The sequence below is a fragment of the Crocuta crocuta genome, unplaced genomic scaffold, assembly GCF_008692635.1.
Source record: "Crocuta crocuta isolate KB4526 unplaced genomic scaffold, BGI_CrCroc_1.0 scaffold213, whole genome shotgun sequence".
NCBI lineage: Eukaryota > Metazoa > Chordata > Mammalia > Carnivora > Hyaenidae > Crocuta > Crocuta crocuta.
The window spans coordinates 6,008,522-6,034,816 of record NW_027529442.1 but is presented as its reverse complement, the minus strand read 5'-3'; the positions used below and the strand labels follow the sequence as shown (position 1 = coordinate 6,034,816).

At 41.6% G+C, this 26,295-nt stretch overlaps 1 protein-coding gene across 1 annotated transcript in view; it reads left to right on the top strand.

Moving 5' to 3' along the window:
• The first annotated feature begins 587 nt into the window (after positions 1-587).
• Positions 588-26,295, top strand: part of MAGI1 (membrane associated guanylate kinase, WW and PDZ domain containing 1) — a 253,203-nt gene continuing 227,495 nt past the window's right edge. The window contains 2 exon segments of the mRNA XM_077760232.1: positions 588-597; positions 684-800. Of these exon segments, the coding sequence (XP_077616358.1) occupies positions 588-597; positions 684-800 (127 nt within the window).

Genomic DNA, 26,295 nt, shown 5'->3' with positions numbered 1-26,295 from the left:
ACATCAGTATAGAGTGTCCCCTTTTCTTTGTTCCTTTTTACATAAAAGGGATCAGACAGCATGCACCCCACATATTTTCCTTTGACACTAACACAAGCAGATCTAGCTTTCATGGAGTAGTCACCATGTGAATCAACTATGCTTTACTTACTTGATCCCTGGTGGGTGTTTTCCAGGTCTTTTGCTTTTATTTTCATTTATTTACCATTATAAAAATGCTCCAGTAAGCAATACTGGAGATGTTGCAGACTTTTGCAAGTATACTCATAGGGTAGATTTCTACCAGTTGAACCCATAGTCAAAGAACATTTTGTAATTTGTCAGCTATCGCTACATTGTTCCTTTAAGGTCTCAGCCATTTATTGTCTCTTTAATAGTGTCTTCAAGTGTCTGTTGCACATATTTTAAATGTAATAGCCTCGTTTAAATTCTTTATTATTTGAGCCTTCTAGTATTATGTGAAATGATACCCCCAAATTAATTATCTTTCAGTGCTGTTTTATCTTTATTGCATTCTTGCTTGCTTTTTCCCCTGCACAGGGAATCCTGAAGTAGGTCCTCCTAATGACTGAGAGCGGCTGGCTAGAATGGCCTCAGGTAGAATTTCTATGCACAGCTCTCAAGCTGCTCAGTCTCTGGGAAGTCCCATGGTTGACGTGCTCTATTTTATCTGTTTCTTATAGGAGGAAAGCTGAACAAGGACCTGCGACATTTTCTCAATCAGCGGTTCCAGAAAGGCTCTCCTGATCATGAGCTCCAGCAGACCATAAGGGATAACCTTTACCGCCATGCTGTGCCTTGTAAGTAGCCAGTTTGGGCCATCTTACTGGTGTGTGTGTGTGTGTGTGTGTGTGTGTGTGTGTGTGTGTGTGTGTGTGTGTGTGTAAAGTTAGTAGAGACACAAGAGCTCACCAGTTGGTTCTGGAACACTGGGCAGCTTGCTCACTAAGTGTCTCGCTAAGTCCAGGGAATCCTAAGTGACCCTGAGACATACAGCAAGCACAAGGTGAATTCCTTGGCTTTCAGGTTCTTGCTCTAGTGCTTATTTGCTTCTATGCCAGGTGAATTAGTTATCTTTTGTAAGGGCCAGTTCTCACATCAGTGGAAAGGACGTCTGAATCATACAAATTCCATAGGACTATAGTGAGGTACATGGGAAGAGGCACACAAGTGCATTTTGTAAAGTCCCGGCGTGATGTAAGCCCCCATAACTGTTAACCATCACTGTTATTACTGGGGTGGGCAGGAGGCATTCAGATTGATCTATAAGGAGATCAGTGAGTCCTTCATGGCCCCTTAGAGGAGAGAACGCCTCAGCGGACACTCTGTTCTTCCCCACTGTGACCGGATTCACTGACCTGGATTTCATGCATAATTTCATTTGAAGAAATGGTTTCCACCAGTTAAAAACCCCAATCCCCCAAACCCATTAGATTACACCAAATCTGAGAAAGCAAGACATAGAACATAGGGACTATGAAAGCAAGGTTTTTGTTGTGAGGGAAAGAAGGAAGAAAAAGCAGGAGAGGAAGTACGGATGGAGGAAGTCAGTCCATGGGACAGATGATTTGGCGGCTGAGTTGCAGTGAAGTATCAGCATGTTCTACCAAATTGCATTCCTGTACAGTGAATCATAAGGTGGGAATCCTGGGAAGACTTACAATTAGATAATTTTAAGTGAAATTGAGAGGAAAGAATGATTTTGGCTTGAGTACGTGGTGTTTTTCTTTTTTGTTACTGCCCAGGCCTTCAAAGCTTGAAATTTTATTTATTTTTTAGAAATAGTATTTTTTAGCCAGCAAAAAGAAGTAATTTGGAGTTGAGTATACCCAGTTTATTGCTGTGATTTGTTTGCTATAGTGGTTTTCTTTTAAAAACAAAAAATTGTGGCGTGCCAGAGTGCTAATGTTTCCTGATGCTACTGCAAAATGATAAATAGAACTAATGTAAGACACCCTAGGTCTTCAGAGACATAGGTTGTAAGTCTAGACTGGGACCTTAAAGCTCAGGTTCTAGAACCCCTGTGCTCTTCATTTTACTTACTAATAAAACCGAGTCTCCAAAGGGTAAAGAGGACAAGTGCAAGTAAGTTGGGTCACTGCCCCCACGTCGTCTCTCTGCTCAGTGGCAGAGCTGCCTTTGACAGAGAAACTGTTGTGATAATGTGTTTCTGGGCCTCAATTCTCTTAGTCTTTCAGCATTGGAATAGAATGCTATAATCTTATATCCTACCAACAGTTTTGTGCACTTGGATTAATAATAATTTTTAGTGTTAATTGTATGGGTTATGAAGGGATTCTCAGTCTTTCTATGGATCAAGAAACCAAGCCACTAAGGTAAGCCAATGACAACACAAGGCTAAAGGAGGGAGCACCTGCTGGCTTAGTCAATAATGCGCCCAACTTCGGCTCAGGTCATGATCTTACAGTCTGTGAGTTCGAGCCCCACGTCAGGCTCTTTGCTGACAGCTCAGAGCCTAGAGCCTGCTTCGAATTCTGTGTCTCCCTCTCTGTCTGCCCCGCTCACACACATTCTCTCTCTCTCTCAAAAATAAATATTTAAAATTTTTTTAAATTTATTTTTTAATGTTTTATTTATTTCTGAGAGACAGAGAGAGAGAGAGAGACAGAGAGACAGAGAGAAGGGGAGGGGCAGAGAGAGAGGGAGACACAGAAAACGAAGCAGGCTCCAGGCTCTGAACTGTTAGCACAGAGCCTGACGCAGGGCTTGAACCCACGAGTTGTGAGATCATGACCTGAACCGAAGTCGGACGCTTAACCGACTGAGCCACCGAGGCGCCCCAAACATTTAAAAAATTTTTTTAAAAACACAAAAAAAGGCTAAATGTGATCAGGACTTGTGGTCTTCTGAGTCCACCATTGTCCTGACTTGGATATGCTGACCAACTCTACCCCTCAAATAATTCTTGGAAGTTGGGATTTTTTAAAAAGATTTTTAATGTTGATTCATTTTTGAGAGATAGAAACAGAGCATTAGCGGGGTGGTGGTGAGGCAGAGAGGGAGACACAGAACCTGAAGCAGACACCAGGCTCTGAGCTGTTAGCACAGAGCCTGATGCAGGGCTCAAACTCACAGACTGTAAGACCATGCATACCTGAGCCAAAGTCCGATGCTTAACCAACTGAGCCGCCCAGGTGCCCCTGGAGGTTGGAATTTTTAATGCTCAGTTTACAGATGAGGAAACAGAGTCATGGGGAGATCAAGTCACTGCTAAGCGTCCGGATTGCGTCTTTTAGACTCTCACCATCCAGGGCTGTTTCTGTAGCTATACCGTAGCTGCCTCTGAAGTTCTAGGACAGCAGGTTGAATGCTGTTTTGCAGAATTCAGTAATTGCAGAATCATGATTGTTCTCTGTGTAATTTCTCCCTTACTTAGATTCCAATTTAAGAAATGGGGAATGAAGCAAATGAACACACCATTTCTTGACGCATCTGTGGTGTTACTATGGTTACGTTTTGGCTTGCTTTCCCATTTATTTTTTCCCCTGATTTATAGGACCTGACTGTGAGCTAAATGGCTTGATTTTAAGCTTACCGCTATATAGGAATTGTGGCAGAAATGACCTCAGCCTTTTAAAAACAGTGAAAAATCCTGTTTTGCCTCTGCTTGTATAAAGCCCTTGGTACTAATGTTTCATTTCTATGAAACCCACAAATCGGGAACTGGGAAGGAAGAAATGGTCTTTCTACTGAAAGAGAAAACAAGTAACGTTTCATTTTACATTTCCGTCATAAAATGGGAAGGAAATTCAGAAGAGGTCTGTTTCGGAGTCTGGCGCTGCATGTGTACCTTTGAACATGAGTAGACCACGGGTCACTTGGGATTCTGTTACGGCTTGGAGAGCTCAAGCCCCGTTTGCGTTTATTTTGATTCCTTGGCCCATGTGACTGGTGAAGCAGAACTCTCTCCCAACCTGTTGTGCCAACAGATTAGGAAGCCCTTCCTTTGGAGAATACAGCCCCCTGATTCTGTTCTAACTGTGCCACGGGGAAACAAGCTCTCCTAATCTGCCTTTTCCAGAACTTCCTGTTGTTGCTGTTTTAGTGATTTCACCATTCTGAGAAGTGATGACCTCATGAACAGGTGCTCGTGAGTTGGGGTGGACGTCTCGTCTTGCACATTTTAGAAAGTTCACGTGTCACTAAGAATGAATAAATAAAGCCCCTTCATTCTCAAGGTTCTTTTTAGTGTCGTCATTCACCACAATGGGATTTACCCTTTAAGATTCCATTTTATCCTTTTTCCTTGGCAAAGACGGTGCAGATAATAGCATCCCTATTTCACAGATGAAGGAATGGAGCAACCAGTATAACTTCCTCAAAATTGTACCACTTCCAGATGCCACATAACTCACATCTCATCCAGTGCTATTTTAATTTTTCTTATTTTTAACAGCTTTATTGAGGTATAATTCCCACACTACACAGTCTACCCATTTCAAGTGTTCCTCCAATTCTATTTCTGCCACAGTTCTTATTACACTCCACTCCCCTTTTGTTTTGCATCTATTCAAAAACTTTGATTATTTCCACAGTATGAAAAAGGTCATCAGAGTTGAAATTTAATTATATTTACCATTGAAAATTGCCACCAACCCCCTCCCCCAAAAACAACCAGAATTATGTCAGCAAAGAGAACTAGATTACAGAGTGAGTCAGAACCCCCCAGTGGGAAGTGTGAGGGCTTTCCTCACAGCTCTGTGGCCTGGGCAAGTCATGTAACCTCTCTGAGTCTCGTTTACTCGTTAATAAAATGGAAAGAGACATACCTACTTCAAGTACTGTTTACATTCAATTGTACAAGCATTTGGTGATGCCACCAGTGTCCCTAAGGGATGGGTCCATGAAAGGAAACAGGCTCAGAGAAGTGAATAGTTTGTGTAGGGTCACCCAGGTCACAAGTAGCATAGTCAGACTTAAACCAGTTCTCATTCCTGTGCTGGGCATCATTAATAGAAGTGTGGTTAAGGCAGTATGACATGGACCATGGAGAGTGAAAAAAGCAGAAAAGAAGCTTCTCATTGCTGAACTTTATTGTTTTATTTATTTTATTTTTTGTATTTTTTAATGTTTATTTTTTGAGAAGAGAGGGAGAGATCTAGCATAGGGGAGGGGCAGAGAGAGAGAGAGGAACAGAGGATCTGAAGCGGGCTCTATTCTGACAGCAGAGAGCCCAATGTGGGGCTTGATCTTATGAGTCATTAGATTATGATCTGAGCTGAAACCAAGAGTCAGATGCCTAACTGACAGATCCATCCAGGCGCCCCTATTTTATTTAAATGTTTATTCATTTTTGAGAGCCTGAGTGGAAGAATGGCACAGAGCGAGGGGGACAGCGGATAGTAGTTGGGCTCTGTGCGGACAGCAGAAAGCCCGATGCAAAGCTCGAACTCAAAAACCTTAGAAGATCTTGACCTGAGCTGCTGTTGGACACTCCACTGACTGAGCCAGCCAGGTGGCCCTCGTTGCTGAACTTTATAGTTGTACCTGTTTGAAATCATGGGGTCTTATGGGAATAAGGGCTGTGCATGGCACGGTACCTTAAGAATAAGTATCTTCTCTCTGTTTTCAAGTAACTCGCTGATATGTGCAATAGAATTTTAAGAATTCTTTAATGATGATTCAGCTTTTAAGAAATCATTACAAGATTCTCTTGGGATATCTCCGACTATCTTCTTTTTCATTGAATCTCTTCTTAGTATACCTGTGAAAAACGACCTTGAAATAAATGAATTTGAAATTTGTATAAACGTCACCTGTGTTGCTCACTTCTCTCATTCCTTGGAACCATCTGGATGCTATTCTGTCTCTGCCCCTCAGATCCTCTTACATGCCCAGTACCCCCTCCCAGTCACACAGATTTCATCCATTCCCTGAACACACCAGGTGCCTTTTTGTAACTGGGTGCACACTCTTTTCCTCTTTTCCTACCTTTCCACACAGCTGTCTTTTAAACTTTAACCAGCATGCCACAGAGACCTCCGCAGATCAGGCCTGTTGCCTTCTNCCCCTGTGCCTACCGAGTGTCTGTCTTTCCTTCTGTCCTATTTGAATCTGACTTTTCCAAAGTCAGGGACTATGTCTTCCTCAGCAACCAGCCCACACCTCACTTAGTGCCTGGACTATAGAATAAATACTTGTTGAATGAATGAACAAAGAAATGGATGAACTTGCTTTTTGTTTTTTGCATTTTTATGTTTGTCTCAGTTACCTAACGTTTTAGAGAAACAGCAAGGAAGCTGTTGCTATCACGCTTTGAGAATAAAAGGCAGCGCCGAGGCTGGAGCCCCCTGATGGCTGATAAGGACTCCATTGATTACTAGATCGGTAATCCAGACCCAGAGGAAAAAGTCAAGGCCCTGTGTGCCTGGAGCTTGAGTGCCCGTCCTCGGCTCCCCCTAATTACAGTCTAGATAACTGTGTGCCTCCTGCGTTGATAGCCTTCTGCGTTATGGCTTTTGGCCTTAGCTCATGTGACAACATCTGAGATTGTGGCTTCGGAATGGCCGCCTTTCCTGTGCAGATAAATGTGTTACCTGACACTGCTTGTCAGTTACTATCCCGCTGCTGTCAAAACGAGATATAAGTCATCCAGTCGTACGGGTTCTCCGGAATGCTGAACACCACCTCTGAGGGCCACGCTGAGGAACTCCTCTTTCTTTTCAAACAAAGGTCATCTGAAAGAGGAGAGGATAAGTCAGTTTTGCTCTGTACCTTAACACTTTGTTGATCCAGGCTCTCACTGATACTGAAATCATTGTATCTGGTGTAAGAGGCATTGATCAGTGACCTAAAGGGGTTTACAAAGGGATTAAAAGTGTTTGATCTACAAGACAGTTTAAATTTCATGTGGTATACATAGGTGGCCCTGGTTTTTCTCTGTAGAGGTACCGTATTTGAACAGGCCCCTTAGCATCTGCTCACAGGTGGCATCGTGGTTATCTTGACTGTGGCTGTGACATTGTGGATGCAAATCACCTTTGGTGGTGTTTGAACCTCTGAGCTTCTCTTCAGCATGGCCGTCTCCAGTACCACTGGCCTGGACTCAGCCAATTCTGCAGATTAAGCTGAGGACACTTGTGAGACCAATGTATCAGCAACAGGCGAGGACCAAGATCTGGGTGTTGGAAAATCGCTTCCCTCCTGGCCTCTGCACCTCTGTTTTCAGGGTGTGTTTGACACAAGTGGAATGCTTCAAGTCATAATTCATGAGCCAGACAGTTCTGGAAGCATCCCCAGGACTGATCAGATAAGAGTCCCGGGAAACTTTCTCACTGTGGTTATTGCCCTGGTCCTGTAAGCACAGGAAGTGCTGTCTCAAATGAAGAAGGATTGTCGCAGCCTTTCCAGGGCCTGGCCTCTTGCAGAAATGTGGCTCGTGCCGCTCGAAGAAGCTCTCCGGTTTGTGGATTCCTGCTGTGTACAAGGTACCCTGCCACGGTGCCTGGGTATGTGTGACCTCTCACCCTGGCCTCACTGGGGACACACAGAATGTTAGGGATCTGATCTTAAGCCCATTGGACAGGTCAGCCCTCCCTCTTTTCTCTTCATTTCCAGAGGTTTGTTGCCTGTGATAAGATTAGTATCTGCCTTTATATCTTCTCCTGGGGGAGTTTTCAGCTTTTTCCCTCCCCTTGCTGGTTACCCATTAGTACTATGTTTTCTATGTACTGGTCTCTATGTACCAGTCTCCAGCTGGTCTCCAGTCTGGGGTCTTCCCCTGCTCATGGACCAACCCCCTTACTGCTTACACCCAACCTTTCCTTCCTTCTCCATCAAAACTCATTTGTTCAGGGCTCCTGGATGGCTCACTTGGTGAAGTATATGGCTCTTGGTCTCGGAGTCATGAGTTCAAGCCCCACGTTGGGTATAGAGCTTACTTTAAAAAACTGGGGCCCCTGGGTGGCTCAGTCGGTTAAGCATCTGGCTCTTGATTTCAGCTCAGGTCATGATCTCACAGTGGTGAGAAGGAGCCTGACATTGGGCTCCACACTGGGCATGGAGCCTGCTTAAGATTCATTCTCTCTCCCTCTCTCTCTCTCTCTCTCTCCCCCCCTCTCTCTCTCCCTCTCTCCCTCTCTCCCTCTCCCTCTCCCTCTCTCTCTCTTCCACTGCTCATGCTTTGTCTCTCTCTCTTAATTAACTTCATTTATTAAAACTTGAAAAAAAAAAAACCCTTATTTGTTCTACATTGACTAACTATTGGGTTGTCCTCAAAGAAGCCAAGAATTAGAAGGAAGACATGAATGGTTTATATTGTGCCATACAGTTGTCCATCCTCCATTGTATGTATCTTTTAACAGGTGACTTTAGGGGTGCCTGGGTGGCTCAGTTGGTTAAGCGTCCGACTTTGGCTCAGGTCATGATCTCACAGTTTGTGGGTTCGAGCCCCGTGTTGGGCTCTGTGCTGACAGCTAGCTCAGAGCCGGGAGCCTGTTTTGGATTCTGTCTCTCCCTATCTCTCTGACCCTCCCCTGCTCATACTGTCTCTCTCTCTCTCCGAAATAAATGAAACATTAAAAAAAATAAAAACAGGTGATTTTAATATGGTGTTGTTGGAGGGTACCTGGGTGGTTTAGTTGGCTAAGCATCTGACTCTTGATCTCAGCTTAGCTCTTGATTTCATGGTTTTGAGTTCAAGCCCTGCATCGGGCTTCATGCTGAGTGTAAAGCCTACTTAAAAAAAAAAAAAATTAACGTGGTGCTCCTTGAAATAGCTTATATAATGGGATGTCTGGCAGCAAAGCAGATTCATGGGTAGGGATGGATTCTTATGCTTTTGATATGTTTTTGTACTTTTTATAGTGCATAATACACTGTTATCTGCATAGAAAACACTTGAAACACAAGATCGCATCAAGGGGATTTTCCCTCTGCTTGCTGTATTCTGTGTCATACACAGTTCCCTATTCCATCAAGTAGAAGCTGAGATAGGATTTGTGTTTCACAAAGTAGTGCTGTAGTCTAGGCAAGAAATACTGTGCCAAATTAAAAAAGTAATGAGATTTGGGGAAAAAAAATGCTTTTGTTTAGATGGCATTCAGAGTTAGAGTCTGGGCTCAGATAACTATAAACAAATTTTCATGGACACAGAGGTCTGGTGGGGCGTTGAAGGTTTGTGCAGGGAGCGGGGAGGTTCTCTGTGACTCTGATCACACCCCCCTGACAACTGCCATGTGCACACCGCATGTTTGTGACAACGCAAAACAAAACCCACTTCTTTCTGGAGAACTCGTCCAGGAGCAATGAAGCCACTCCTCTGGCATCGCTTACTTCCTGCCACGGGAGAAGACGGTTACCCCATCAGCAGGTTCATGAGAAGGACGTGCATGCATCAGAGAGCTGCTCTCCTTGGGGCCTTCAGGTTCAGGTATGCGGGGTTCTGGTGCACCTGAGAACCTGGCGAGCTCTGCGACTTCCCGCCGCTGTTCACCATGCCAGCTTCCCCAGGCTCTCTGGAGCACCATTTTCTCACCACCTTTTCTGATGTTTATGGAAGTAGCTAAGTACCCAGTGCTTAGTGAGTGTGGNCCCCCCCCAGGGCTCCTCTGCTTAGGACAGTCTTTTCTTCCATACTCCTCTCCTCATTCCTAACATGACTTGTCCAGTCCAGTATTCTCTTTGCTCTTTGCAGGTTCTTTTTTAGATGACTTTGATAATTCATGTGATTCCCCTAGAAGGCTGGGGGACAAGCTCAGTTTTAAAAAACGATTTTCCAAAATAAATAAATAAAAAATAAAAATAAAAAACGATTTTCCAGGTGCACCTGTCTGGCTCAGTCGGGAGAGCATGCAAACTCTTGATCTAGGGGGTTGTAAGTTCGGGACTCACGTTGGGCGTAGAGATAACTTAAAACTAAAATCTATAAAAACAGGAAAAAGATTTTCTAGCATTTGTCAAGTAACAACCCAGCCCTGGATGCTAGGCGGAAACATAGTGAAGATTAATAATTGGATGATTTAGCCAATAAGAGGCGTGCTGGAAACAGCACATTCTCTGCATAGTCCCAACATCAGCTAATCCCCCAGGTTCTTGTTCTTTGTATTTCTTATTAGGTGTTGTTAACCCTAATTGCCATTGTGTATTTGCTGAATGGATGGAGTCATTTTGGAGGAAAAAAGGAAAGAAAAACTAGAAACTTAAAAGCTCCGCACACTGGACTTGATTTATAAGTGTCTGTTCNAGGGGTGTTAAAAAAAAAAAAAAAAAAGGAAAGCCATAGGAGTTCAGATCTAAGTTTAATTAGAGCTGATATAATTGATAATCTTATAAAAATATGTTAGCTCAGCCTCATTTTTTAATAATAACCTCTGTCATTAATCTAGTGCCTACTATATGTACCAGGCACTGTGCTCAATGATTTACAAGTATTATCTCTTTTAACCCTCTCCAAACCCTGAAAAGTATGGCAGGTGAGGTGTGGAGAGCTTAGCTAACTGACTCAGGTGTTTGATGATGCACTATTTCATAATGATGGAACTCAGATTCCTTCGAGTTCTAACTGTTCCCAAGAGTCCAAGCTCTTGGTTTGTTTCTCTGGGTGCATCGCCTGAAAGACCATACTTTAAATTAACCTAGTGAATTTGAAAAAGAGTCTTTTTTTAACACCATATGGATTAGTCCTTGGCTGAGTGTAGGATACTAATATATATCCGTTTGGCAGACATGTGAATTTATTTAATTGCTTTATAATTCTGGCTGAGATTTTTCATCAAGATTTGTTGCAATTATAAAACAATTTCCACAGCAATTTATGTAGGGACATGGAGGTTTTCACATTATCTTTACCATTTATTATTTTAAGAGAAGGTTTTTATCAAATTTTAGCTTCCCAAGAATCATGAGTCAAGAGAATGAAGTACAATGTACTTTTAAAGAAAGCTCCTTGTATCAAATGTGTTCCTAAAGTATGTATAAATAAATTTTCTTGCTTCTGTAATGGATTATGTGGATTTATGCCAAGGTCTAAGTAAGGATACTTAACCATTTATACGGCTTACCTGAAGTCCGTATGAGATGAGCTACCTAAAATAATGACCTTAAATTTACTTTTTTAAATTAAATGCTTTTATTTATTTATTTGTGTGTGTTTGGGAGGGGGGGGGTGAATGAGTCGGGGAGAGACATTGAGAAAGAGAATCCCAAGCAGGCTCAGTGCTATCAATGAGGAGCCCAACGCAGGGCTCGATCCCATGAACCATGTGATCGTGATCTTAGCAGAAATCAAAAGTCGGATGCTTAACTGACTGAGCCACCCAGGCATCCCACTGACCTTAAATTTAAACAAGAAAATGTCACTTACATTATTTCAACCATAATATGAATGAATCAGACTTCGTACCTGCTTAATGACATATTCTCCTCTTGCATTTAAGATTAATCAATTATACATCCCTATTTTTAGACAGTACACTACGATGTGTTTAGGGGTAAAAGGCTTGAAGGGGTAACCTTGATCTTGAATGGCTACAGAACATTCAAAACGGTTAAAAATATATTGTGTGTGGTGAGAGAGGGAGAGAAAACAGATGAGAGGCCAGTAGGTTAAAATATTAACAATAGATGAGTCTGCATATTCAGTGTTGTTTGTATCATTCTAATTCTTACAACTTTCTTTAAATTTGAAATCATTTCCAAGTGAAGTATTTTAATAGGCCCATGCCAAAGAAAAAACACAGCAAAAAAGTGACCTATTATAGTTTTGGGAAATGGGGACTGATTGTTATATGTGAGTGTCAACGTTTTTGGATTTTTCCCCATTTTAAATGTCACTGTTTTTACCCCAAAATTGAGATTTTATTAGTACGTTGTTAGATCTTGTGTATTGGAGGGTAGAGAGACTAACCTGGAAGACGTTGTACATATATTTAAAGAAAAATTAACTCTTGTGAAATACCAAGTATGTGCTACATGTTTTTATTATAGTTTCTCATTTAATCCATATGAAAATCCTATGAAGGAAGTACTACTACTATTCTCCTGTATAGATGAGGAAGCTGGGGCTTAGTAAAGTTAAGTGTCTTGCCTTCCATTTGTGAAGAGAGACTGGAGCCAGGCTGTCAAGATAGATCCTAAAGCTCTCACCAGTAACCAGCACATTTTCTTTGCACAGACCATGTGTGTATACATGTAGATGTACACATACATATACAAATACTGAATATATTTAGAAAATAAGCTAGAAAACTTATTTTAAATGGTTCTAAATATCTGCTAACGGGGTTCTAGATCAGTCTAAAAGTATGATAAAATGATTATTAGGAATATGTATAGAGCACTTGCCTTGTGCTAGGTGTTATTCTTTCCTCAAAATAAAATAACATCCTCAGATGTCACAGGGAATAAGTGGGAGAGCTGTCTGTGTTTCTTCAGGAGCTTCACTCTTAACCAGTGGCTCATACTGCCTATTATTTTTAGCTCTACAGACCAGTTTTTGAAAAGGAAAAAAAAGAATCCACAATGAAACATATTCCTTTTCTTGTTATTCCTGTAAGATTATTACTTCTTAGTTCTAGAGCTCATCAAAGCGCCATGATAGACAACTCCAGGGGGCACTATTCAGTTTGTGGTCTGTGTTCATGGAGTCCTTAGTGATGGGCAGCACCCTGATTTCATGGTTTCATGATTTCACCGGCTGAGTACCAGTAGTGCAGCTAGACATAAAGCCTGAAAGATAGATCAAATTTGCCATTCATCTGGGAGGTACATGTCTTAACCATGCTTGCCAAATAGGGTGAAGGTGTACCTTACTCTGGTGGGGATAAGATCCACTGGATACGTTACTTATTATTTGCTTGTTTGTTTATTTAAGATTTTATTTTTAAGTGATCTCTATACCTAACATGGGGCTTAAACTGACAACCCCAAGATCAAGAGTTGCATGCTGTACCGATGAGTCACACAGGTGCCCCTCCACTGGATACATTAATGCCAGAAGCCTAATCCAGTTACACCATCTCTTCGTTCTGAAGTCAGCTAATTAAAGAATGGAGACAATATTAGAATTGGATCTTGTTAGATAGTGGCTATTATTTCTTTCATTTTTCCTTTCATTGATCTGTTGATCCATCTACTCATCCGGTGACCTCCACTTATCTGTCCATTCAACAGACATGTCTTGAATGCCATTATGAGCAGGGCACATTGTGAGGTGTCAGCATTTAGGGGTAAACTGGTTATATTTCTTACTCTTAAAGAGTTTATAGTATAGTGGGGAAGACAAGCAAGAGAGAGCTGTAATAAAATAAGGTAAATTTTTCTTAATGTTTATTTATTTTTGAGAGGGAGAGAGAGGCAGAGAAGAGGGAGGGAGAGAGAGAGAGAGAGAATCCCAAACAGGTCCATACTGTCTGCGCAGAGCTCACTCACCATGAGGCTTGAACTCAGCAAACCATGAGATCATGACCTGATTCAAAATCAAGAGTAAGATGCCCAACTGATTGAGCCCCCCGAGACGCTCCATCTAAGGTAAATTTCTTGGTGGGGTAAGCACAGGATGATAGGACTTAGAAGGATGGACACCAGGTTCAGTCTTGAGACCAATGAATCAGTGTGACAGGGAAGTGAAACAAATCCCAAAGAAGAGGCAGAAGAAAAAACAGAGCGTCTTCTTTCCCAGGGAGATTTGGGAAACATCCACCCATGTGAGCGTGAGCCAGTGACTCTACTTAACATCCATTGGATTAACTCCTCGTTTAAAAAGGAATCTGAGGGCACCTGGGTGGCTCAGTTGGTTAAGCACCTGAGTTGAGCTTAGGTCACAATTTCATGGTCCATTAGTTTGAACCCCACATCATGGTCTCTCCTGGAGCCTGTTTCAGATTCTGTGTCTCCCTCTCTCTCTGCCCCTCCCCAACTCATACTCTGTGTGTGTGTGTGTGTCTCTCGGTCTCTCTCAAAAATAAATAAACATTTTAAAAAATTTTAAAAAAGGAAAAAAGGACTCTGTTTATTAGGGATGTACTGGACACATTAACCTTTCTAATCTCCCAGGCATAGTCCCCAAATAATGTCTTTTGGACGTTACTTGTTCCTTAGAACCTCTTAAGGATTGAGAGACCACTTATATTCTTGAGCACAGAGCCCAGCCTGATGCTGAAACTAACTGTGAGATCATGACCTGAACCGAAGTCAGGCACTTAACCAACTGAGCCACCCAGGTGCCCCAGGACATGGCTTTAATACCTGCATTTAATTAATGCCTTTTAACATATACATAGCTATATGGTATAATTGTACTCTTTAAGATGTATGAAATTGCATGATCTATAAAACATTAACTCGAACTATAGTTTGATATCATAGTATAGTTTGATAATAGATCCCAAGTTTAAATATTTCCATTCCTTTTAGTGTAGCTTTATGACTACAGACATTATTTGAAGAGAATGAAGGTCTAGATTTGAGGCCCTTTGTGGAGATTTAGGTCAGAGGATTTGTCCTCTTCTGTTCTTTGACAAGTTCAATAGGTATGGAATGCTATGGAATGACTCCTTTGGAGGAAGACTTGACTCTTCCATTACTTGTTAATGGAAGTCTAAGCAGAATATGTGACAGTATGTTCCAGCGACTGTCTAAGTTCCTACGGAAACCCCCGTTTTACGAGGACACAGCCTTCCTCTTGTATTTCTCCTCACCTTCAGTCATGTGAAGGAAAACTGGTTATTCTTTGGGCATTTTTTTCTGAGGTTGCCATACTCCTAGTTGGGTCTTCTCTCCTTTCATGAGCTGCCTACTAGAAGTGGGGCCATGCTGTTGTTTTAAGTGTTTTGAAAAATTGAGATAAGTGGCACCTGGACAGCTTAGTGGGTTAAGTGTCCAACTCTGCTCAGGTCATGGTCTTCTGGCCTGGAGCCTTCTTGATTCTGTCTGTCTGCCTGCCTGTCTCTCTCTGTCTCTCTCTCTCTCAGTCCTTCCCCCACTCATGCTCTGTTTCTCGCTCTCTCTCTCTCTCTTTAAAATAAATAAACCTTAAAAAAAACAAAAGAATAATGAGATAAAATTTGGTTATGCTAGAAACTGTGTAGTTGTTATACTTAAATGAAGTTGACATTTTTCTCATTTCCTGTCTCATAAGATCTTTACAAATAGTTCTTACAGGATTGTTTGGAGTTAGAATTTCTGTCTTCTTTTCGCACCATCAGTTGAGTTGAGGGATGCACATTGCTTGTTTTCATATCTCATTGGTTTTTCACAGTCTCAACTTCATTTAACTAGTGATTTGGGGAAGAAAATAAACCACATTTTTGTTGTCAGTGGAATTTTGAAAAAAAATGTCTGAGGTTTAGATGAAGTAGTCTTTAAGTGTATAACATGACCTAAAAATGAGACATCATATAAAACCACCAGGTAGAGTGAAATTCAACCTACATTATGGCAGTCTTTGCCTGGGTGAATATAGCTGATTCAGGGAATCTCCATGTTTTCTTCCCAGTGGATAGAAGTGTGTGGCTAATGCAGATTTGATTGAGTTTCATGTTTGCTGCCCAGTCTAGTCCCCCCATAGGCCACCTGTGCATAGGTAGACATCAGCCTCCTCCATCATGGCAGAATTAGGCACCCCCATGGAAATCCACTGTAGTTTGAAGCCCTGTGGAGGATTTTGTACCTTCTGAGGTCACTGTAGATGTGAATCATTTACAAACTGAGAAACACAGTTAGATACAACTAAAAAATGTGGCATCTGTAATGAACATTGACTAGTTGAAAACTATTGCCACCCCCCCTTCCCTCTTTCTTTTCTTTTCTTCCTCCCCACACATCCATTTCTCCCTCTCCTTCTAGACCCCTGGATTAGAGCATGACAGTTTTGACAGTTATTGGAGGCAGGCACATTTGGGTTCTAACAGATACCTTTTCTAAAAAAAAAAATTAAAGGGGGCGCCAGTGTGGCTCAGTCAGTTAAGTGTCCAACTTTGGCTCAGGTCATGATCTTGCAGTCCGTGGTTCAAGCCCCGCATCGGTCTCTGTGCTGACACCTCGGAGCCTGGAGGCTACTTCAGATTCTGTGTCCCCCTCTCTGTGTCCCTACCCCACTCGTGCTCTGTCTCTCAAAAATAAACATTAAAAAAATTTTTTACATAAGGTATAAAATACATATAATGTTCTGTAAACCTAAAGTGCCTGGCTTGATGCTTATTTACAGAAATGCACACATGCACACACCTATACACATACACATGCAACCGATTGTTACCCCAAACAATGTATAGAACACACTGACCATTCTACCAGGCCCCCTCCTGAGGCCTCATCTTGAATACTTGTCCTTCTTCCCAGAGGTAACTGTAGTTCTGATTTACTACCCTAGATTAATTTTACCTGTTTTTTTGCATATCATGTAAGTGGAATCATACATTATGTAGTCTTTTGTTCTTACTCTTTGTCCTAACATTACTTCTGTAATTCATCCATATTGTCTACGTGTTGCAACACTTTGATTTTTTTTTTAATTCCTGTGTAGCCTTGCATTGTGTGAATGTACTGTGATCTATTTGTCCATTCTTTCACTGATTTGAATTGTCCCCAGCTTGCAGCTGCTGCTGGGAACATTCTTATACAGGTGGACATATGTACTCACTTCCCACCTAGGAGTGGGATTGCTGGATGAAGATGGAGGCATATGATGAACTGCAGCAGATATTGCCAAATAGTTTCCAAAGTGTTTGTATCAATTTGCACACCACATGTGTGAGAGTTCCAGTTGCTCCTCATCATCGCCAACATTTGTTACTCTTCTTGATGTTTTGTCGTCGTGGTGGATGTGCATCAGTATCTCGTGATTCTGATTCGCATTTTCCTGATAGAGAATGAAATTGAGCACCTTTTCACTTGCTCGTTGTCCAGATGTTTGGATATCTTCTTTTATGATGTTCCTTCTCAAGTCTTTGCCCATTTTTCTTTTTAACTGGGTTGTTTGTCTTTTTCTCGCTGATTTGTAGAAAGAGCTAGGTTTTAAATTCTGCCTTTGCTGCTTATTAGCTCTGCTTGGACAGGTTGCCTAACCTTTCTGAGCTTCGTGTATAGGATGGAGCCAGTAATGCCTGCTTCCAAGGTTGTGCTGAGCATGACAAGAGGAAACATGTGTTAATCACTGAGCAAGGTTCCAAGCACAAAGAAGGCACGAGTGACTAGTATCTAAACTGTGTGTGGGGGTTTGGGGATCAATTCTCATTATCACATGAATAGCCCTTTAAGGTATAATATAATATTTTTTCTTCCTTCTCTTTCCCTATGCCCTCCTCTCTTTTTTATATTTGTAGTACAAAAGGAAAGACAGTGGCCATGTGCATAACACCCAATAGGGCAAAGTGACTGATCTTTTACAGAGGAACACTAGAGGTCCTGTCTCTTCTCTAAGAATGTTGTCTTTGCATCTAGGACAGATGCGAACCAGAAGAGACTTTCTGAAAAGGAAAGAATGAAATAAGATGTAGAGATAGGACCCAGTGAAAGAAATCGACCCACCCTGCATGGTAGTGGGGAATGTGGCTTCTATTTCTTCTTCCTCTTTTGTCATTTAGCATCTCAGAGACTTGGTTTCCTCATTTGCAGAGTAGGGATCTCCAACGTCTCTTAAAAGGTCGCTGTGAAGCCTAGCATACTCTTGGTGTTGTGTAGGAACTTCACATATGGAGGGTGCTGGAATGGATCATGGGCATTGTGGCAGTGCTGACGGAGATGGCAATGCTGGCCAGGACCTTGAAGACCCTAAATATACCATTTCTATTTAGAGACACGTTGCCAGCCCCAGTGGCAAGCTTGCTTCAGGGGCAGAGGCGGTAGCAGATTCCGGGAGTAGTATGGCTGGCAGCAGGAGGGGCGAAGTCAGAGGAGCAACGAATCCTCTGCTCTGGGAGAGCCAGTGTAGGATGTCCATTGTACACTAGATTCCCGAATCATCTTGGGATGAACTGGACAGCCCAAGCCATATTACAGTGAGTTCTGTTACTGTGATTGGATTATCTCTGAAATACATGGAAATTGGAATGGAGATTAAGTCACAGTGGCAGAGGCAGTTATTAAAACTTGCCCTAAGCACCTCTAACGGTGTTGTCCAGAGCCTTTGTTTCAAGGGAACTTGTTGGGATAAGTAGCCTCCTTCAGATTTCAGGGTACTGAGAGGCACAGTGTTTGGGCTGCCGTATAAACACAGGCTTGGAGTATGGACAGAATGGGATTTGACTCCTACCCTTTGCATTCTGTGGCTTTGTGATCTGGGAGAAGTCACTTCCCTGAGGTTTCCTGATTTATAAAATCGGAACAGTAATACCATCCCCATAGAACTGTGGTGAGAGTGAGTGACATCAGATTACCTAAGTAACGTGAAGGAAGGCCCTACACATAGTAGGTGCTCCAACTTCAGAAGCATATCCACGTATCTGATGAGTAGAGGTGCACACTCTGCGTCTCTTTCCACGACAGCTATTTACTGAGCGGAATGGCCTGATGCAGAGGAGGAGAAAGGATATCTACCCTGCTACACAGTAGGACTTGCTACACCTCGTCCCTGTGTTGTGGGTAAAAATGGACTTTGTTGCCCGTTCGATCTCTGTAATTCTGCCACCAAAATGCTTGATATTTATTAGAGCAATCACAGTTCAGGTATGTCTGCTGTATACCCCACCATCCAGGCTGAGTTGGACAGTTTATCATTTTCAACCATCAGGCACACTGATGGGCGCATTCACATGGGGTGCACAGTGTAGACTCCTCTTTCTTTCCTCCTCATGAACCGTGAGCTGCTGAAAGCCCTTCAGCATGCTCTGAAGATAGGACAGTGCCCTAGAGAGGGTATAGTCAGCCTGCAAGTTTTTTTTTATTGCTGTGGGTAGTTTTGGGGCTACCCATCACTGGATCTTTGTATACCTGTAGGAAGTTGAGCGCTCCCTTCGGGGTACATGGCCCCCACGAAGCACCGTTGCCTTTCACATCACATTTCCTGGCAAGGATCACATCTGTATTTCATGCCTCCTCTAATCATTCATCATGACAGATTTACTCAGCAGCTTATTTGGCTGGTGTCTGTGAGTGGAGGGAAAAGTTCTAGCACACACACAGTGAATATACTCCTGGGGGTCCTCATTTGTGTCCTGAAAGCAATGAAAGTCAAAGACCCAAAGATGATACCATACGGTCAATGTAGGCTGCATGGCTTTAAAGCAAGGGATGTAGTCTTGGAAAACAGGTCATTTGTAGAGAGATCTAGCCCTACAAACTTCAAGAGTCAATTTTGACACCATCCCTTGTGCAAAAGAACTTTGAGGTTTCTGGAACTTTCATCTTTGATGGTACTATTACAGGCATTCTTATTAGCTATCTCAGATTGTATATTTGCATGGCATGAACCATTTTCAGGCTTAAGCCCTGGAAGCTTGCCTTTTCTTCCCCTTCATTTTCTTGAAAAACCTGTTAAAAAGCTCAGCTGGGTACACCCCAAGAAGGTGGTCATCTTTCACATCTTGAAGAGAAGTAATGCTAGAATAGTGACCCTGTAAGAATGTTCCATGTGTGCTCTGTTTCCATTTCTTGTTGAAATTTACACTCAGAAGAATTCTGTTGATTCCCCACTTGCTTTTTTGGCTCCCCAACTGATGAGCAAAAGCTAGAAAACTGCCAGTGGAGTTGTTTCTTCAGAAAGGGGAGACTTCCTCGCATTGTTCTGGCAATTCAAGTTAAAACCCAGCTGGAAACTCACATCTCAGGCTGGTCTTTTGATCACTTTGTTGTGGTGGTGGTGGTGGTGGTGGTGGTGGGTTTTCGGTAGAAGCCACAGGTTATTATGAGGAAAATACCCATCTATGGGCATTCACATACACAAAGAGAAGTGATTTGTCATTTGTCTTTGACATATCGAAGTCCTCATATTCCAGAGGCTGCAAAAAAAAAAACATCAACAGTAGGAACTGCAATTTCACTCTTCTGTTATATGTTGATTTTATATTCAGGCCCCTCAGTTAATTTAAAAAGCATCAGATATATTGAGGCACTTTTGTTTTCCTTCTAAACCAACAAGAATTTCTTTAATAAGCAAAAAATATTTGTTATTTCTTAAAAAATCTTTATAAACTAGCATCAGTGTTACTAATACCATTTTCCAGGCAGAACATTGGTTCATAGTCTAAACAATGCACCTTAAAATATTATCATTTGAAGAGTGGTTTTTTTTTTTAAAACATTTATTCATTTTTGAGAGACAGAGAGAGACAGCGCATGAGCAGTAGAGGGCAAGAGAGAGGGAGACATAGAATCCGAAGTAGACACTAGGCCCTGAGCTGTCAGCACAGAGCCTGACGCAGGTCTCAAACCTATGAACAATGAGATCATGACCTGAGCCAAAGTCAGACACTTAACCAACTGAGCCACCCAGGCGCCCGTTTCCTTTTTAAATGTTTATTTATTTATTTTGAGAGAGAGAGAGAGTGTGTGTGTGAGCAGGGGAGGGGTAGAGAGAGGAGAGAGAATCCCAAGCAGGCTCTGTGCTGACAGAGGGTGGCTCAGTTGGTTAAGCCTCCAACCTCCGCTCAGGTCACAATCTCATAGTTTGTGGGTTCGAGTGCCGCATTGGGCTCTGTGCTGACAGCTCAGAGCCTGGAGCCTGCTTCAGATTCTGTGTCTCCCTGTCTCTCTCTCTGCCCCTCCCTGACTCGTGCTGTCTCTCTTGCTCTCTCAAAAATGAAGAAACAAACAAAAGAATGAACATTAAAAATATTTTTAAAAGATATACCTTATAATTAATATGTTAGAACTAAGGAATTTTGCTATTGTAAGGCTGCTACAAGGCTACTCCTGTTTGTTAGTTGTGCTTGAACTTTGCACGTAGGCTTGCACAGCAGCATGTAGGAGACTATGGTTCCCTAATGGCTTAGCCTACAATCAGAATAAGCTGCTATGAGGTGGTAGGTAGTACTGCCTGTCTCATACCCACCTTCGTTGCTTCAGTGAACCAGACAGAAAATGTAATACAAGTCTCCAGTGGATACTCCAATTTTTTCATTCCAAATAATTGTCAAGTTAACATTTCTCTTAATGTCAGCAATACACACAAATCGTTTGTTAAAATAAAAGCATCACAATGAATTTCAATATCTCCTTTGACCCTCCTGCCCTCATGCACTTCTTCCCTAAAAGTAACCATAGATCGTCATTTAAAAATAATCCTCTGATATCTTTTTCTAATCATTCATAAATATGTCTGAGCCCATAGAAAATCGATAATATGTATCAGAGGGAGAGTATATGTTTAGATTAATAACGTAAAGGGTACTATACTCTTCTTGAAGCCTTGGTAAAATCTGTCCATAAAATATCCTGGCCCAGGACATGTTTGTTTTCCACCCCCCACCCCCCCCCTTTATAGGAACTTGGAAAAGGAGAGAGGAGATAATCCTTTAACTCCAATTCATTTCAGTTATAATCCTTGCTCTCTTCAGATTTGTACTACTTCTTTTTTTTTCTTTTAGTTTTTTTACTGTTTTTATTTATTTGTGTGTGTGTGTGTGTGTGTGTGTGTGTGTGAGAGAGAGAGAGAGAGAGAGAGAGAGCGAGAGAGCAGGGGAGGGTCAGAGAGAGAGGGAGACACAGAATCTGAAGCAGGCTCCAGGCCCTGAGCTAGCTGTCAGAACAGAGCCCAACACAGGGCTGGAACCCACAAGCCATGAGATCTTTACCTGAGCCAAAGTCAGACGCCCAACTGACTGAACCACCTAGGCGCCCCGATTCGTACTACTTCTTCAGGTCGTTTCATTTATTCATTACCCTAGAAAATTATCCATTCTTTCTAGATTTTTTAATTAACTGGTACAGAGCTGTACATGGTTTTCTCTTATGCATGAAAATAATTCTCTTGTAATGTCTCATTTTTGGTTGTAAAGTTGATTATCTCTGATTTCTCCTTCTCATGGTCATATTTGCCAAAAGCTTTTCAATTTTATTAGTCCTTACATTGAAAGTGTCCTTTCTCTTGGTTTTATTTCTTTATTGCCTACACATACCTATCTATATTTAAACCTTAATTTCATTATTTCCTCTTTTTACATTTTTAAAACAACTTATGGACATATAATTTACATACTATTATCCCATTTTTAACAGTTCACAGTTTTTTAGTATATTCACAAGGCTGTACAACTGTCACCACAACCTAATTTTAGAATGTCTTTATCACTCCAGAAAGAATTCTGTGCCCTGTATGAGTCATCTCTCATTCTGCATCATTTCCATAGCCCTAGGTAGCCAGTAGTTTACTTTCTGTCTTTAGATTTGCCTGTTCTGGTCATTTCACATCAGTAGAATAATGCAATATATAGCATTTCGTGTCTGGCTTCTTGAACTTAGCACCATTCTTTCAAGGTGCATGCATATCATAGGAGATATCAGTGCTTCATTCCTTTTTATTGCCAAATAGTATTCCATTTTGTGACCATACCACTTTTGTTGACTTCATTTGTTAGTTGATGGACATTTGGGTTGTTACCTTTTACGTATTATGAATAATGCCTGAAGGAATATCCATCTCCAAGTTTTTGTGTAGACATATCTTTTCAATTCTCTTGGCTGTACACCCAGAAGTAGAATTGCCAGGTTCACACCAGAACTTGGCTTTTTACCGATAGCTGTCCTAGTGAATTTTTTTTTTTTTTGGGCTTTGTTTTGAATTTCACAAATGAGTAATGATGGTGTAAGCCTTCTCAAATGCTTATTGTCCACCTGTCTTTGGAGAAATGTTGTTCAAGTCTTTTGCCCAATTTTAATTGGGTTATTTGTGTTTTTAATTGTGTTTTGTAGGGTTTCTTTCTATAGTCTATATACAAGCCTTTATCATTTATGTGATTCACAAACATTCTGCCCCACTTTGATTATTATTTCACTGTATTGGTTAGTATTGTTTTTCACACAGAATTCATTGATTTTGATATAGTATAACTTATCTGTTCTTCTGTTGCTTGCGCTTCTGGTGTGATTGTCTAACCCACGGCACTTTTATGTTTTCTTCTAAGAGTGTTATAGTTTTAGATTTTAAATTTTGGTCTATCATCAATTTGGAGTTAATTTTTGTGCATGGTATCACATAGGTTTCCAACCTAATTCATTTTTTTCATGTTTACTTATTTTTGAAGGAGAGACAGAGTATGTGCAGGGAAGGGGGAGAGAGAGAGGGAGACACAAAATCTGAAGCAGGCTCTAGGCTCTGAGCTGTCATAACAAAGCCTGACACAGAGCTCGAACTCAAGATCCATGAGATCATGACCTGAGATGAAGTTGGATGCTTAACCAACTGAGCCACCCAGGTGCCCTCAACTTGATTCATTTTTATGTGGATAATTGTCCCAGCACTTTTCTTACTTCTTTTTAGTTTTAGCTTACTTCATTTCTTTTCCTCCAGCTCCATGAGTAGAAAGAGTAACTCACTCACTTTCTGTCTTATTTCCTATAAATGCATTAAGGCTATAATTTTGTTCTGTGTAGGAATTTGGATACATCCCACAGATTTTTATTTATTATTATTATTGCTAATTTTTTCATTCTTTTTTCTGTTCATTTCAAATTTTTATTGCATTTTACTCAATAAATGTGACCTGTTATGCCAGTTCAATATCATTTTATCCAAAGGACATTTCTATTGAAAAATAACTATAAAAGCTTTCTTTTTCAGCCCTGTAGATGTATTATTATACTTCTTTATTACATCCAACAGTGCTCGGTACTTGGTATGTGCTCAATGTGGAAAGACATAGGCAGAGGAGGCTTTCTGAACAGATCCACTCCTAAGTGTTAGAAGTGGTTGATATGACAGTCACAACCAACACTTACTGAACACTTTCCTCTGTGCCTTGCCTGGTATGTAGTCATTTAGTCTTCATTACAATCCTATAAGGCAGAAACTCTCTCTTCCCATTTTACAGCAAGAAAGTGGAGTTATTGCAAGGGAAAGTCCATTACCCAATGATTCCCATCATGAAAAAGCCAGAGGTGGATTTTGAACCCCAGTCTAGCCCCAGATCCCATTCTCCTAATCACGATCTTCCATGGCCTCCTAAATAGTCCCTTTTTCATGACTAATTGGTCTCATTCCTAATCATTTTTCTGATTGCTTTGAACATGTTCAGTGAAGGAAATTCTTGCCCCTTTTCTCACACTTGTTTGTTAAAACTTGCTGGTAAGGAAGTGTCTGTATCTTACTGCCACTCTAAATTGCCCTCAAGATACTGAGTAGCTTGACCTGAAAGTGTAGAAGTCAGACACCCATGACAGAAGGCAAGCCAGGACCTAGCAGTTTTCGTGTGTGTGTGTGTGTGTGTGTGTGTGTGTGTGTGTGTGTGTGTGTGTGTGTGTGTGACAAAAGAGAATTCAGAAGAAATGCAATTAAACATCTCTCCTGGCTTATGCTAGAGACCACACAAGCTCAGAGGGCTTCTGCTTTTTTAGATCAAGTATGTACTCAGATAAAAAACCAAGTAGATTTTCATGGAATCTTCTCCTTTTTCTGCATGTATACACAGAGAAACCTGCTCTTTGGAGCCCTGATTGAAAATTATTTGTTATTGTAAGGGATATTTCCAAACCAAATGAGGGCTATTTTTCTCCCCCTATTGAAGATTGGAAAGCTACATCCTTGAATACTTATTGAATAAAAGTTCTCTTCTTTCTTTCATAAAGAGAATGCCTTTTGTATTTCTGTTCCCTTAGGTGCAGTCTGGGTGCAGCTTCCCTGTGAAAGAGCGGTTTAATTTGTGCTGTAAAATCATTTTCCTGTGGAAAACTAATAAAATACAAATTCTATCTTTCATATTAGGTTGTGGCTATAGGCTTTTGAAAGTTTTCTGTAGAATCTGCTCTTCTTTCCCCCCCTTTTTTTGGATGATGACTGAAAGGGGAAATGCTGGAATGTTCACATGTATTATGTACATGGTTGATAAACTATTCCCTAAAGTTTATTGTTTCTTTCAAACCAAAAATGTAAGCTATATTTCACAGTTCGCTCTCAAGGCCTTTTTATCTTGATAAATGTAGATGTGAAACAAGAACGAGGCAAACAAATCCGGTTTTCTTCCAAGGCATCTCATTCACTTTTTCTGACCAGTCAAGTGATGTCTGGGTACCTGGGTCTGCGTTCTGCTCATTGAAGCCCTGGGCACTCTTCCATTTTGCAGGTCCACCCTGATGTAGAGGATGGGGGCTTTCATTTCATGGCAACCCTTGACACAGAGACCAAGTCATAATAACCATGGTAGTACTAACAGGTGACATTGAGTGGGCACCGTTTTGTATGGTGAACTGTGCTGAGCACTTGGTGTATGTGTGTATTAACCTCCCAACATGTAGGTAGTTTTCGTTCCGTCTTTTTACATGTGGAGAGTCAGGCACACACTTGACAAGTAACTTACCCATAGCACACAGCAGGGAAGCGGGAAGATAGCGCTGGAACTCCGTGAGTCTGACCTCAGATCAGAGTTGAGTCTTTGGACCATCGTTAGTGACCAGAGGGACAAGGAACACTGTCCTTCTACAGCCTGGATTGTTCAAGAACAGTCAGACATCCGTGCACACAATGACTGAGTAGCACTTGTGAAGGAACAAATTGTGTTTTCTCATCTGCTGTGAAATCCAGCTGGTTAGGATTTGAGGGAAAGACCCATTTTGCCTTGTTATTTGAATGGCTCTGCTGCTCTGTCACCTTTCCCCCCTCACTCCTTAAGACTGCCTCGCCGTCCCATGCAATTTGGTCCCCAACCCATGTTCAAGCTAGCTTCTGCAAGGCCCTTCTCCATCCCTACTCAGGAAGAGAAATGACCCTTGCTACCTTCCTCTAACCCCCTTTTCCTATTTTCTTGTCACCCTGTCTCCTGCTGCCCAAAGAGCAGTGACGAATTCTTGGAGGATGGTTGCACAGGATTCTGTGACACCTGGGTTGGGAAGAGGCAGGCGGTGATCCAACTCGCTCCTTTGACAGTCTGTGCGCAGAATCCCTTAGGACAGGAGTGGCTCCAGCAGTTCTCAACGTCTGACCGGTCCACAATAGAGCTTGCCTCTCTGAAGCCTAAGGTGTGTCACAAGTTTTCTCCCTGNTAATACCACAGGGCTCTTATAGATTCTTTTGAAAAGTGAGTTTGAATGACAGAGATAAGCAGTAAGGAAATAGCTTGAACCAGACTCTACCCTTAATTCTTGAAGTGTCTGTTCCTTGAAAGTGGATTCTTCAAATTAATATTCTAAGCCTGTCCATCCAAGGAAAAGGATGCTTTTAAACCTGAGAGTTATTATCTTGAAATCTCC